Source organism: Anser brachyrhynchus, assembly GCF_964034855.1.
Source record: "Anser brachyrhynchus genome assembly, chromosome: 1".
NCBI classification, from domain to species: domain Eukaryota; kingdom Metazoa; phylum Chordata; class Aves; order Anseriformes; family Anatidae; genus Anser; species Anser brachyrhynchus.
Window position 1 is genome coordinate 100,527,470 of NC_137694.1, and position 15,252 is coordinate 100,542,721.

At 50.9% G+C, this 15,252-nt stretch overlaps 1 protein-coding gene across 1 annotated transcript in view; it reads right to left on the reverse strand.

Moving 5' to 3' along the window:
• Positions 1–1,609: 1,609 nt before the first annotated feature.
• The window catches only part of FSTL1 (follistatin like 1), a 42,236-nt gene continuing 28,593 nt past the window's right edge, over positions 1,610–15,252 (reverse strand). Inside the window, exons 3-11 of the mRNA XM_080572344.1 lie at positions 14,843–14,947; positions 13,623–13,752; positions 12,599–12,631; positions 10,868–10,998; positions 8,086–8,204; positions 7,475–7,587; positions 6,154–6,264; positions 5,097–5,194; positions 1,610–4,835 (exon numbers count right to left, since the gene is read on the reverse strand). Of these exons, the coding sequence (XP_080428470.1) occupies positions 4,791–4,835; positions 5,097–5,194; positions 6,154–6,264; positions 7,475–7,587; positions 8,086–8,204; positions 10,868–10,998; positions 12,599–12,631; positions 13,623–13,752; positions 14,843–14,947 (885 nt within the window). The 3' untranslated portion in view covers positions 1,610–4,790. The remainder of the gene's footprint in view (positions 4,836–5,096; positions 5,195–6,153; positions 6,265–7,474; positions 7,588–8,085; positions 8,205–10,867; positions 10,999–12,598; positions 12,632–13,622; positions 13,753–14,842; positions 14,948–15,252) is intronic.

Consider the following 15,252-nt stretch of genomic DNA (forward strand, 5'->3'; position numbering starts at 1 on the left):
GATTAAATCCACAAATCTTCCCTCTGAAAGTCTTTCAGGCGAAGAGGCCTGATGCAGTTCACAGGCTGATACCAAACTGACCTCGGTGGTACCATATATTGCACGCACAGGCAACTTGAGATTCATGATTTCAATTTGTCGCCCTTTGGACACAGGTTAAAAGCTGTGTAATCAGTAATCGCGTATTGGAAGAAGCAGCAGCAGCGTGTGACAACAAGGAGAAGATTCACAGCCCGGGGGAACTTTTGCCCTGATGATGTCTGGGCTTAGAAAGCAGGTTGCTTTTGCTTCTGCGTGATGCATAGCGGAACCTAAAAGGGAACAACGGCAGTCCCCTTTGTGGATTCACCGATGCAATCCCTGATACAAACCCAGAGACAGCTGCTTAAGAGCAGAAACTGTATCAGTAGAGCTATTTCTTTTCAACATAATTCCGTCCACTGTATATAGGTTATGCTGTTTCAGCTAGATCAGGACGGTTGGAGGGAGGTTTTATGTAAGCACACGGGTAAGGTCACCTGGATTTTACTCCGGTCTCCTGCAGTGCCTCGAGCCTGCATTCTACCAAAGTTGTGTTCTGTGAACTTGCTCGGTATTTTCGGGCATCGAGTCTTATGACAGACCAGTTTGATCCCATCTTCAGAATTAAAGGTAATAAATACCTTAAAAATGCCATTCAGAGTCTGGATCAGCCACTTAAATAACATATTTCTCAGATTGAAGCTCAACGGTGCTGCAAAACTGCGAAGTAATTAAGTGCATGTAGCCACACAGTGCAGCAGCTCACCAGTACTCACATGTGCTTTGCTCCCCAAAAGGGCAGGTCAGAGTTTATGCCAGTCTTCTGCTAGAGGTGGGCAACAGACTTCTTGCTCTTCCTCTCTCCCACCCCCAAAATCACTTAGCCTTGGCAAGTATGCGTGTTGCACAAGGCGCAGTATTTATAGTGCCATCTAGCTAAATTTGTACCTGACACTTCCTTTCGCTCCATTTTAAAATCCTGGGAAATTGTAGCAGTATAGATAAAAGTAATGAAATAGACATGATTTACAGAGGAGCACTGAATGCCCAGGGAATGACAAGCGTTAAGTCTATGTACACAGAAGCTGGTAAGCGCTACAGAGGCCATGTAGCATTACTTGCTACAGAGTGAAAAGTAACACTGAGAGGAAATGTTAATTATTTTAGACTGCCTTGAAGAGCATGCAAGTAAAACAAGGTAACCCAGCTTTTCTCCCAGGCAAACTTTCAGGGCTTTTCTTCTTAACTAGCCCAAGGCTGATGATTTGTCCCTTAAGTCAAATTTACAAGACCTCTGGTTATAGGTTTTAGTTGCCTCTGGGTTCTTCCCACTTGGTCCACCCGTTTTGTGAAAGGCACTGCCCAAACCAGAAGGTTCTCCGGCTGAGGCCTCCCTGATGCCACGTGGGACAGAGCGATGGCACCGAGCTGTGCTGCTGGTGTCCTTCTGCATTCTTCCAGTGCATGGAGACCTCTGTATAAACGTATCCATCATGGGATGTGCCGAAAGACAGCTGCTTTCTTTGTTTTGCTTGCTTGGTTGGTTTCGAAGAGGAAAATGAGGGTTGTCAGAAATATAACACGAGTGTTATTTTTTAAATTTTGTTTTATTTGGCAGTAATATCCAAACCCCCCTGCTTCAAAAAATTACAAAATCAAGTAAAATAAGTGCACTAAGGAAACCTACAGAATACTGATAAATTTCACACACGTACAGGAGGGAGTATAGAAGGAGGAGGGGGACTTTTTTGTTCGTTAAATTTGGCTTTTTGAAACAAAACAAAACAAAACGCCTTCCCTGCCCTTTGCAATCTCTTGTCCTAGAAGGCAACACCTGGGATTCAGCACTTCCTTCCTCAGCAGCCGAGTCACCCTGCAAACGTAAGCAACCCACCAGCCTGATGTAGGGCATTGCCCATTGAGTGGTCGCCCTTCCCCTCGGTGTGGGGAGGCAAGAGGTTTTGCTCTCTTTTGGTTACCGTAGCCCTTCGAACTGGCATCCTTTGCCACAGGTACATTTGCTTTTTGAGGGCACAAGGAGGAAGAAGCTCCACTGGAGGCAGCTCTTTCTGCAGGGGCACGTTCCCTGCGCCCCTACCCCAGGCTACCCTAGGATATGTTATATGGCTTGTCAGAGAGCTTATCTTTCCTGAAAGAGCAGCACATCCCTCGGCCTTCAGTCCAAGTGCAAGCTCTGTAATCTCAACCGCCAGCACACAACTCTCCAGCCAGCCCCGGGAGCCATCCTCGCAGACTGCATGCCCACAGGAGACAGGAAGGAGACAAAAATGCACTGCGTACTGCAGCCTACAGACCTTCTGCCATCGTCAGCCTCCCCTTCCTGCACATGCTTTTCCTTCTCCCAGCTGGAGATTTTCCTGACTGGACAATGAGATCTTCTTCCCATCCAGGGAGAGCCTTTAAGGCAAGCTGTTGTGTTTTCTCTAAGGCACTTTAACGATCCAAACTGGAAGGAAGCGAGCTGGGAGGCATGAACTACCTTTCAGAGCAGGGTCAGAATAAAGCAAAACACTTACTAACCACGTTCCTGTGACTCCAGATCCAGCATATGAAACTGCTTCGCTCATCCTGGCGGGGAGGAGCTGGGGGGTGTCTAACGGGTGCTCCTGTTCCCCTGCCACCAGAACACAAACAGTGACTCCCAGCGTAGTGCTGTCCTGCATTCCCTGTGGCTCCTGTGGGCTCATTCCCCTCACCATCACAGGTGCTAGCTTCTCACATCTGGACCTTCATGGGAGAAGAAGCCCCTAAGAGCAAGCCCTTCTGCATTTATTATGCCAAAGCCTCCAAGCACGGCAGGGTAGGTTATGACTCCCACTGCAAATGTGGCACTGTGTCAGTCAGTGGAAGTCCTCTGGATTCACACCAGGGGAACAGCTCAAAGACCAGACAACTTTGAACAAATACGGCTCTCAGGTGAGACCACAGGAGGGACCAAGCTTTCTTCTTTTCCTACGCTTGCTAGGCACCAGCTCATTCTTCCTCTCCAAGGAAAACATTGTGCCAGAAGGGGAAGGCTGGGACACAAGCCCTGCTGATCTCCTCTCAAGCAGAACATGCTTCTGCTGATGCAAGTGGAGTTTCGCTTGAGTAAGCGCTAGAGACTGCAAGACACTTGGCAACAATTGCTGAAGTTGTCCACGAACAGGAAGATAGCAATCTCAGGCAGTCATATGGATATGTGCAACTGCTTGGGATGCACAGCAGGGGCACAAAGGGAATGTGGACACAGGATGTTCAGGCGTCTAAGTGTATGGAACAGATCTGACAACTGCAAGAGAAAATCAGCTGGGCTTGAGGCTAGAGAGGTGATTGTCAACAAAACAGCATGTCATAACTAGGACCAATGCTCTGAGAAACAAGTCAAATGACAGTGACCCATGAAGGGATGTGAAGGCGGTCACAGATGGTCTGATCTGTGAAATGTGTCAGTAATGACGATTCCAGCCCTCACGCCAAACTCACACCTGAAATCAATGAATAATGCTGCTGCCTTACCCCAGAGGGAGATGAAAAACCCAAGATGATGGCTAACAGCCCAGGACCCCAACCGAACAGTTTTCTCTGTAGTTAAGCCTTTTTAAATACCCTACTAACGTGACTGCCTGGTCCCTCTCTCTCTAGACTACCTAGCAGATCCCCCCTGGGCAATTTAGGGAAGCCTGAGCATGGACTTAGAGCACAGTCAGTGCTAGCCAAGGGAGCAAGAGACAGAGAGAGCTGCAGTGTCAGCCTGGGTCTGGTGGAACTTGTTAGATCCAGCCCTGTCTCTTTGTCCCATCAGGGACGCTGCAGTCCCCGACTGAGAAATACCCTGTAGCATAGGGCTCACAAGTCGCTTGTGGTGTTTGTGGTGGCTGAGTGCAGTGTGATACAAACCGTGCACGGGCATTACAGCACTGTCAATTAAAAAAACCCACAGACTGGGTTTTCTTGAAAGATCTAGAGCTACGAGACATACAAACGCTGCATTACTACCATAGGAAATAAAGTAATAAAAACAAAACAAAACAAAAGGGGGAGTCAGCATGTGAACGTGATAAGAAAATAAAATATGATAGCACCTTTAAAAGAGAGGGCAGGGAGAGTAAGAGTGAGATGAGGTCACAAGGAACCGTGTGTTGGAGCCCACAATGTACTGGAGGAGCTGCTGGGGACAGTCCGGTGGAAAGCAAGGAGGAACGTGCTGGACTCGTGCCCGCGGCATGGCACCACGACTTTCAGGTGTCACACGAGGCTGACCAGCCTTGAGGATCTCGAACCAAAGGGGAGGGTAAGCAGGGCAAGGTCCTTGGCTAACGATGCCCTGCAGCACACATACCCAGCCACAAAACTGTCGGGCCTGTATTTCTGCAGCCAAGGCCGGTGCTGACAATTGTATCGATTGAAGATCCCCTTTTCTATCCAGCACTGACCTCCGTCCTTTCCCCAGATCCAGGGGAACGAGAAATCCCTGTTAGCTCCTGGGAGGAACAGCTGCCTGCTCTGGGAAAGGGTCCCAGGGGCTGCTGCAATTGCCTCCCAGCCTTCCAAAGCCCCAGCAACGAAGCTCCCTGAACAGGTGGGCTCTGCTCCCCTTTCCTGGCCCCATTCTCTGTGTATTACAAAACAAATAACCCATCGCTATACAATGTAAATATCTGTGACTGGGCAACTGTAGCAGACACTTGTGCATACTGAGATCAGCACTGGAGGACGGGGCAGCAGGTTGGGCCCATCCTCCCGGGCTCCTCCGGTGTGGAGGCCCCTCACATCTCCTTGGTGCTCATTCTCTTGGTCTTCTCAGCCGTCTCCTAGGGAAAGAGAGCACAAAACTGAAGCTCTGCACTGACACAGGAGCTGGCAGTGCCCTGAAGCCTTTGGTCCACCCGCGAGCAGTGCCAACACTGGTTTATATCTCAAAGCCCAACACTTGTATTTGTCCCTCCAGGCAACAGAGAAGATCTCTTTGCTGCGCTCCCCTGTCTACCAGAAGCCTCCAAGTGACAGAAGCAGAGGGAACTCCTCCAACAAGAGGACTTCATGTAAGCACATCTTCCCAGCCTCATACCAACCTGATGCTTCTGCAGCTCCTGAACGTATCTAGCTAGCTCCTCCTCAGTCAAGTCTTGATCAGGGTGCTGTCTCCGAGCAGGCATCTTCTCATTCTTCCCTGTAAACAGGAAAGGAGTTCAGTGTGATCACAAATAGGTAACGCAGATTTCAGGGGCAAAACAAAAAGAGGCAGATCAGCCTGAGTCTGCCTCAGACCATAGCACACCTTGAGCTTAAGGAGGCTTTGCATTGTCTGGCCACACCTTCTTTGAAAGAAAATAGGTCTTGTGGCTGCCTGGGACTTCAGAACCTGGGTTTCCAGCCTCTCCTTATCTCTTTACACCATGATAACAAATAAAACTGTAAGGAAGAGTCTGCATTCTGCTTTCCTCTCCTGTTATTTAGAAAAAGCACCTATAATAAGTTCAAACATCTTGGCCTCTTGTAAGGAACAAGTGGAAGCTCAATGCTGTGCAAGCTCAATAACTGATGTGTAATGAAGAGGTAATTTTGCTTACTGGAGATGCATCTTGCTGATGTATCTGATCTGATTCTTTGGTTTCATCATCCCCCTAACAACAGCATCTAATCCCTCTGCTGCTCTGACACAGGCAGAAAGTGAAAGAAAGTGTTGTCCCACTGCGTGCTTCTGCCGCGGATGCAGGGAGCCAAGTAGGCAGCATCACTTGACGTTGCACAGCAACTTTCAAGGTTGGGATACCAACACACACATAAACATACGGTTGCAGACAGTTACTTATTTGGTCTGTGCATGTCCTGAACCAGCAGGATGCAAAGCAGTTCTAGTCTGGAAGATTTGGTGCTGCGTTTTCATCACACCAAACCCAACCTACGAACCCCAGCAGCATTGCCTCCAGCTCAGTTATGCACTTTCTGAACTCTAGAACAGAACCAGCTTGGGTCTCGCCCACTTGGAACACAGGAGAGTGATGGAGAAGCCACCCACAGAGAAGCTGATGAACCGGAGAGAGACAGAATCTGGATAGTTGGTGGCCTTGAAAAGCTAGAAACGAAAAATCTCTTTTGTACAAGCCATCCTCTGGAGAGCATACAGACCTTCGCACGTCATGGCAGTGCACACCCAGTTCCCACAGGCACAGACGCAGCGGTTGCACTCCACCTGGGTCTCTGCTCCATCCTGGTAAGTTTCGTCTTCCAGGGCACACTCTAGAGAGGCACAAAACAAGGGCAGTGGTTGTGAGATACACAGTGGGTCAAAGACAACAAACTCAGGAGAGATGCCTTTGGAGGAGGCCTTCCTCCCTCTAGCCACCAATCCACCAAGAGTGGACCTCAATGACTGAAATATTCATGTTGAATTTGGTGTGTGAAATTAGCCAAAAAAATAATAATTTGGGAAAGTCAACCACTTCATTTTGCTTCCTCAAAAGCACACATTTCGATTTCTCAATCAAAATGAGATCTTGATATTGGATTTGTTTGAATGTCCTGATCTGACATTCTAGACACAGATCTGACATTCCTTATACATAGAAGAGAACCCCCAAAGTGAAAGTTTTGGTCACTCTGAAACAACGCCCTGTGTCAGGAGGGAGAAGTTGGGGAAATGGTGAGTGCATTTGCCGTAGCCTTAAGAAAGGAATGAAAAAAATCTTTCTCATTTTAGCTCACATTTCTTCTCAGAGCTCTAGTACACGGTTAAGTCAAGGCCCTCAAAGCGCTTAAGCGTGGTGGTTCAGTGCAAACCAGCTGATCATCTCTAGCTTCCCACTGAAGCAGGCAACAACAGAGGTCAACTTAATATTCCCTAAGAAGCATAGCCTCTGTCTACTACTCAGTGCCACCGCAGCGGGATGCAAACCCAGCACCTTCGGACCGGCAGGCGAAAAGTACCCCCCGAGGAGACAATTAGATGAACGGCTCCGCATGCCTGGTCAGCAGAACACTAAGCTGCTTCCACGTGAGCTGTAGCACTAAGCAGGATTTGGAAGGATAGCGAACTTTGAGACATTCGTCAGGGAGGGCCTCTGTGTGAAAGGCAGAGCATAGCAGGACTTTGGTCTGGTCTGACTTTTCTAAGTTATCCAGACGTGAACTCCTCACATGATCTATCTCCGCACTGTTAAATATATGCGTTGACGTTCCAAGCATGCCTTATCCATTTGACCTACGTCCTTGCTTTGAAAATCCAAACCTTTTTCATCACATGAGCTGCAGGAGCTCTGGGATAGAAAAAGCAGTTCTGTTGACAATGCAGGGATAGAAGAACAAGGGGTGCTGTAAGATGGGAGGTAGGTGTTTGTCAACCCTAACGTTGGGAGTTACGGCATCCGATGTCTGGCTCAAAGCCGATTCCTTTCCTTTCCTCCCTTATCAGTACCCCAGTAGTTCCCCAATACAAGCAAAGAATTCCTACTTTTCTCTGGTGGGTTGAAGGATGGGCTGAGGCACTTGAGAAATTCATTGAAGCTGAGCTTCCAGTCAGCATTTTCATCTGACAGCTCGATGAGGGCATCGACGCAGAGTCCCCTGAAAGGAAACACAGAGGTGTGTTCTGCACAGGGCTGTACCAAGCTGGTCCCTCCTCTGTTGGCTTCAGAGGACAGATGAGTTAAACCAGTAACAGCTAGAAAGGCTCTGAGATGCCTGGCAGAAAGGGCTTCTGTAAGAAAATCTCACTGATGTAGACAAAAGAAAAACAGACACAAAATGCTCCCTGGCTGGAGAAGGGCTGGGACGTGGAGGGGGGTGTATTCGGAACAAATCAGGCAGCAGGAATAGCACCCTGCTGACACCTACATGCTGTCACACGAGTACAGATGCAAGCACAACCTAACCACAAGCAGTCTGTTCTCCTCATTGTCTCGCACACAGGGGCACACATACAGAAAAAGGGAAACCTCTCAAACTACATTTTTCATGTGAAGGTTGTGCCAGCTCTAACTGCAGGCTGTCCGTGAGCTCGCTTTCTACCTTTCTACCACATCTGTTCCCTGCCCTCCCTCTGGCATCCTGTCCAGTGCCCACCTGAGCAGCTTGTTGGTCTCCTGGTCCACGTAGGTGGTGATGTTGACGGCAGTCTCATTCTGCTCCACAAACTTCAGGAATTCGGTGGAGTCCAGGCGAGAATCGCCGTCATCAAAGCTCTGCAGGGAAAGATGGCAAGATGTGAGAAGACCCGATTTATCGGTCCAAGGTACCCCCTCCTTACCATTCCTCCACAGGTACTTAGCATTTCTGAAGTGCTAGTGAAACTGGTTGCGTCATCCCTGTTTTGCACAAAGAACGGAGGCTCAGAGAAAAGCAGCAAAATATCCACACTAGCATCAGAAACGGGAAACATGGCTGTGGCCTCCTGCTCACTGATAAGCTACACTGCCTCTCATCCACCTCCTGCTGCTTGATTTATGGCTCTAACCCCATTTCTTCTCTTTGTTCCAGCCAGCTCCTAGCCTTCTTATATACCTCCCGCCTTAAAGCAGACCAGTTGTGCTCAAGAAGGTGTCAGCTTTCCAATATGTGAAAATCCAAAGCTGTGCCTGAACTGTGACAGTGACAAAAGGGAAAATCACAGGAAGTAATTTTCTGCTGAACCCAGCAAAGGAACAGTTTAATGCAACAGCTAAATGCCTTGCCACCGACTTCATAGGGTCCTGACAGGGCTCCTGCCACCGAAGAGCAGACTTTTTAGCCCCAAAGTCCTGGCATTACTCCCACAGCAGTAATTGCATTTTGCCTCCCTGTTTGGAGATGTCATATCACAGCGCGGGGCACGCAGCAGGAACTGCCGGGCCCCCTCAGAGACAGCTGCATTGCAGTGAGGGGAAAATGAATTCTGCAAGCGGTCTGCTGCACGAGATGCTGGTCAATCTTCGCCGTGTGGCTCGGGGCAGGTCACCGTGCCCCCCGTGCAGGGCTTCCAGGAACGTTCAGAGCGGCTGCCTGCTGTTACCTCTGTGGTTCAGCAGAAACCTACAGGGCTAGGAAAATTACTCTGTGCGCTGTAGCCTGTGTATAACCACGCCGCCAACGTGTTTCAGCTTCTGCAAGATGTTGAAGCCTCTTCCCCCGCTGTTTCTTTTAAAAGTGGCCACAGCTCTCTGAATGACCCAGACTCAGTTAAGCTGGCTTTCTTGCCTTTCAAGACAATGGTCTGCACTTACCTGCTCCCCCAGAGACCCTCCAAAACAGAGCAGCTTCCCACTGCTGGCCTAATGCCTCCTGAAACAATGTCCTTCAAGGTCAAGGCCTGCCTGGTGTATGACCCACATCCCAGTGACTTACGCAAGGCAGGCTTCCAGCTTAATGCCACATCTGCAAACTCCTCTGGTCAAGGAGAAAAGGGAAAACCTTCACCTCCTCCTTGCTTCCAGTGTTTATTGCCTGCAGGGCAGGAGTCGGGCTATTCCAGGGCAGCACATGGAGCTCCGGGCTGGGTGAGGCAGACATCTCAGGCTCATTGGTGAAACAAATTGTGCACGCGTGGACCCATTTAGCTTGCCTTGCTTGGATTTGTCTGAGTTGCTCCAAGCCCTGCATTCTGCTTTGAAAGTATTTCAAAGCTCTTTGGGCTGTTGACACGGTGGATTACCACCTGACAGAGAAGGAAGTTTGGTCCAAGAAAGGGTATGGCTTTGTCACGGAAACTTTTGCCTACTCGTGCCGGGCATCAGCGCTCCACAAAAAGGGGGAAAATAAGGGAACATGAGCCGCAGCCATGGGATTTCGCTGGTGTGGGCTGGCGGGGGGTGACCAGGCTGTGCATGGCAGCAGAACAAGCCCAGGGCTGGCTCATGCATTTTGGCAAAACCCATGGCCCGGGCAGGTCCCCTGCTAAGGTGGCTGGGGTCAGGACATGTGCAGGGGAAAATGCAGCTTTTGGGTGCTGGTGGGGTGCCTGAGGCAGTGGGCCACAAGTGGGTTTCCACAGAAGAGGCAGAATTAATGGCTACAAAAGGGAAGATGCTCTCTGGAGCACAGGGACCGGCTCCTCTGTCTCACCAGGGGGTGCCATTGCCATGGCAAATTTGCTTGCAGCACTAACTCCTGTCAGGCACCATTAATCTCTCGCTGTCAACAGCTTATGATTTAAGCGCTCCCCCCACTTCCCCACCTGCTCCTCCAGCTCCGTCCCGAATGCTTTGAAGTCTTTATCAAGAGCCGGGCGTGAGGGGGAGGGAGGCAGCAGTGCATGTGGCAGGAGCATGGGAGAAGCGTGTGATCTGCGGGTTATAAAAGGGGGTGGGGATGGGATGAGAGACAGGCTGGCGGGGAGGAGGGAAAAGGCATGGCATTAATGCTGGGGGCTCATGGAGGTTCCCCTCTCCCTGCAGAGCACCAGGGAACTGTCAGCTCTCTGCCACAGCTGGGCCACGCTCCTTGCAGACACATATTCCCCTCTAAGCCCCTACACGTCCCCTGTCTCCATCTCAGTGTGGCCTTGGGACTGCAAGGAACAAAGGATCAGCAGCCTCCGCCCCAGCTTGCTGCTCCATGTAGCTGCATTCCCAGCACTTTCACCCACCTTTTGTCCTCTGGCTAGCTTTTGACCTCTAAGATCAGATTTTTTTCCCCCATACTACATGCATGGTTGTCCTGCCTATCTTCTTTTCCCCAGGGCAGGTCAGATACCAGGAGACAGGTCACTTCTCCATGCAGCTGCTGCAGGCAGCCCACACCACACCACGCTGCAGGGCACACCAGACCCTTCTGGCCCCCATCTCAGCATCTCCACACTGTGCAGCCTCTTCGATGGGGGGCATGGCTGGCCAAGAAATGTTCTCCAGCCCCTGAGGCAGGCCCTACTTGCCTTGAAGTACTTGTCCAGGACTTCGCTGTAGTTGCTGCCCTTGGAAAACCATCCGTCTGGGATAATCTCAGCTTCCAGCCACTGGATGACGCGGCGACGAAGCTCATCCCTGTCCGACTGGTAGCAGACAACTGTCACAGGAGACGGGGTAGGGGGAGAGAAAGCAAGGGCGAGAGAAACAATGTTGGCAGGGAGACCACAGAGAGGGGACTGGAAATAAAAGCCAAGCAGACAGTCCTGATGGCAGTCTGCAGGCCCCTTGGAGATGATCCACGGCCAGATCAAAGCAGAGGTGCCATGTGCTGAACGGCGGACGGGCTGTGGGTGACACCATGTGGCAAGGCCAGAAAACAACACCCCTGCCAACACTCAGCCGCCTTGCAGTCCCCTAAAGCTTGTGGAATAGCAGCCCCGAGCTACACTGACTCATCTCGGCATGAACAGTCCCCAGACTGAGGGAGGAAGGCGACCGAGTGGCCCTGCACTTTGTGTGTCCCCAGGCTTTCCAACGCCACGCAGAACAGGCATTTGGCCACGAGCCCTCGGGTACGAAAACTCCCATCTGCTGCAAGGGCAAAGACTAGACTGAGCAAGCCTTCCATGATGCTCTCCCCAAAACTTGAATTTTAGGGCCTAATATCTCACGAGATTTTGTTTCTTCAAAATCCCAGTTTGCCCACTCAGACTGGAAATTAGAGGGGGTCGAGCTGAGCATGTTGTCAGCGCTCTCCAGATGCACAGGTTTCTCTAGGGACGCATCATTTTGTGTATTAGTATCAAACTTTGTATTTAGACTTTGTATTTTGTATTTCTCAGAGTTGTCGCACCTGTCCAGAGGTGAATGGAGCCAGAAGGGAAATCTGCGTGCGTGTCAGTTACACACAATCAGGATCTCCTTCTGAATCCAATGACTACAATCACAACTGGACAGACCAACGTAAATAAAAAACCCATAAGGATTCTGCATGTTTAAATTTGAGCTTCATTGAAACTGCTTTGAGGTGATGGCCAGGCTCTGACATGGTCCTTTGCTTGTATGAGGGTTTGCTCTCATGTCTCCTAGGAAGCTGAAGCTGATGATTATACAGCTCCAGCACTTACAGGCCATGGGTGGGAACAGGGTCCCCTGATAAAGCACAGGCCATGGCCCCAAAATCCATAGTCTAAGTATACAGGGCAACAGATACAGAGAGAAATAAGGCACAAGGAACCAAAGACACTTGTTGGCTGATGGGAGAGGCGGTTCAGCTACACCTCCTGACTGCTCCCAAAATGTCCCACTCATTACACAGTGTTGTTCCTCCGCCCCTGGGCTCCCATCAGTGAATCACTTCTGAAAAAAAGTCTCCTTTTAAAAGAGTGCTCCTGGAGCTGGGGAGGACAGTTCCAGAGTTACTGTGTTGTTGATCTCCAAGGAACTCTGAGTCTCTTCCCTCAGTCTGGGTGATGAACACGGCCTGCGTCCCTAGGGGCAAACTGTGCTTCACTTCACCTTGTACATGCCCAGAATCCCTAAGATTTCCCAGCACAGTTAAGAGCCCAGGAGATATATGAGATCTGAAAGGTTACCCAGGAGTGAGGAGCCAAGCAATTCCGCTGATTTATCAACCTAGGCTCTGCTACAGCCAGTGCAGAGGTATCGCTCGTACACAAGGCTGTGCAGCTCCCCCAGCTGACCTTCTTCCCAAATACACACAGAGGCCCCTGGCAGGTAAGGAGACGGCTTCTCACCTGGACTTGCAGCTGGATTCTCAGACTTTTTCTCTGTTAAAGGAAAGACAGAAGATGACATTTCTGATGCAACAAGAAGCAATATGAACTTCTTCCCACCCTGGGTGCTATCGGGCAAGAGACAGGAGTTTTTGGAATCACAAGGGCCACAGAAATGACAAAGGGACCGGAGCATCTGTCATATGAGAGGACACTTAGAGGGCTGCGACTGTTCAACCTGGAGAAGAGAAGGCTCGGGGAGGATCTCATCGACGTTCTTGAGGTCCCTCATGAACAAGGTAGCAGTATGGGCTTCGGAGGTTTATCCTGAGAGTCTGACCTTTCCTCAGCAGGTAGGCTGAGAGAGCTGCCTGGCTGAAGCCACAGGCTCACCACAAGGCAGTCAGGAGCCTGCGGCAGGAGCAAGACATTGCCCTGCTCCTCCTGAGTGCCCCACTCCCAGGAACCCAGGGAGACGGTATGTCCAAGAGCCCACCACACCCGAAGTGTCAGGTAACTGAGTGCACTAGTGAGGGACAGCTGGACCTAAGGCCTCCAGCCACGGTCTACCCATTTGCTCAGGGGCTCCATTTCAGCTCATGCCTCAGTCCCTAGTCATTGCCTGAAATTATGCCTGTCTCCAGCTCTATTGCAAGCATTCCTGTCCCTGGTCATTGACCTCGTTGATCCTGGCCTTGACCTGGGTACTGCCTTCTCACCTGGATTTCAGTCTTGCTGCATCACTACGGACCTGCCTGGTTATTTCTGGCCTGTGCCTGATCCTGGTTACCATCACCAGACCTGATCCTGACCTGATTTCATGGCTCAGCTTCAGACCTAGTTCATCACCACAAATGTGCCTGGTGATCTGGACTCTTGGTTGAGCCTGGCTACCATTCCCAGGCTTGCTCCAGGCTTTTACTTTGCTTGCAGGACAGGGTCCTGGCTCTTGAGGCCTCTGCCTTGCCTTGCTACCAGGCTGGGCTCCCAGCTCCCCCTCCCTTACACAGTAGCCATCCCTCACAGCCCCCTGACACAGGGTTACCTTTACAGTGTCCATCATAATCCACCTGGATCTTGGAGCCAGTGAGGCAGGCGTCACGGTGCAGCTCACAGTGGTTCAGGTACGTCTTGCCATTGCTGCCACACACAGGCCTCTTGTGAGGTTTACATTGCTGCAAGAGAGACAGAGAAGAGGGTGTTTTACCTGCCTCTTTGGGACAGCTAGAGGGAGCAGGCACATCCCAGGTTCAGCCCAGCCCAAAAGGCCTTTGAACCCTCCCATTGCCGCCCCAGAAAAAACCAAATGGGAAAATCTGTGATTCAAAGGCTTCCCTCCATCACCGCCCCAGTCACCAGCACCACAACAGGAGCCTCCCTGAAAGCAGAGCACAGCAGAGAAATCAGCACCCAGCATAAATACTGAGCATGGTCCTGCAGCCACAGACATGGCTCCTCTGCTTGCTCAGCTCTGCTACAGCTCCCTGTGGACTCTGCTCCACCTTTCAGCCTCTGAATTTAGCACAAACCACCAGCCAAGAGCAGACAGCACAACCTCGAGCAGAGAGAGACTTCACCAGTGCCACTGTGCAGGGTGTAGACTTCTGTCTCGTGCTTCTTTCAGGCTGGCCAAGCCTGTCCAGATGCCTGCTAATGGAGCATTTCCCTCCGCAGTGCCCCGGCTGGCCCCGTCTGAGCTGCAGGCTCTGAGGGAGGCCGGAGCAGCGAGCCCATGCCCAGGAGCCAGGCAGGAATGGTTTGAAAGCACGGAGCAGAGCGGAGCAGGGAGACACTCTGTCTCTACAGCTGGGAAAGGCTCTTCTAATCATCTCCAGCTCCCTGCCGGAGGAAGCTATTCATGCTCACAACACTCCACCGCAATTATTTCCATTTTACAAAGGCTGATTTTTTAGTAGGGTGCTTGTAACCTCCTCAAACAAGACCCCAGGGAGGGAGGGCCGTCTTGCAGCTTGCAGACCACTCCTTCAGTGCCCTCCACAGCCAGCTGCATATCAATACCCTACTGGGCTTTCCCAGCAAAAGACCCCCAGCCAAGTCTCCCATGTGTGTAAAGGCTCGAGGCGGCTGTGTGAGCAGCACAGCTGCGAGCCCCGGACAATGTACACACCGCAGGGACAGGCCCTGCTGTTTGAAGAACCGCTGTGCATTTGCAGCTGCTCCAGAACAGCCCTCAGGACCCCACCAGCGGCTGTAGCCCAGCCCCAGGGGGCAGGTGGCGATGCAGGAGCTGCTCTGCCCCCCTACCTCAATGCAGAGGCAGGTCGGGTCTCCCTTCTCCGTCACTGCACATTCCCGCCCGGCTCCGCAGAAGACGTTGGCACAGATTTTAGATTTGCTCCTCGGCTCTTCCTGAAAGACACAAAGAAAGAGACACAAAATACATCAAGTCACCCGAACCAGCAGCAGCAGCCCTTGACACAGCTTAAAAAAATTAATACATTTAGCTTCTAGGCTGGAGCACAGAGCACCAAGCTGGCAAGGCGCAGATGACAGAGCAAGACAGACATGACTGCAGTAGATGGACAGCTCAGACAATAACCAGAAGCAGACAAAGGAGCCAGGGTTACAGCCCCAGCAATAGAAGGTTTCCTCGAGGTCATTCCCTGAAAATCACCTAGGAGAACCGGAGCAAACACAAGCAAAAGAAAATCTAG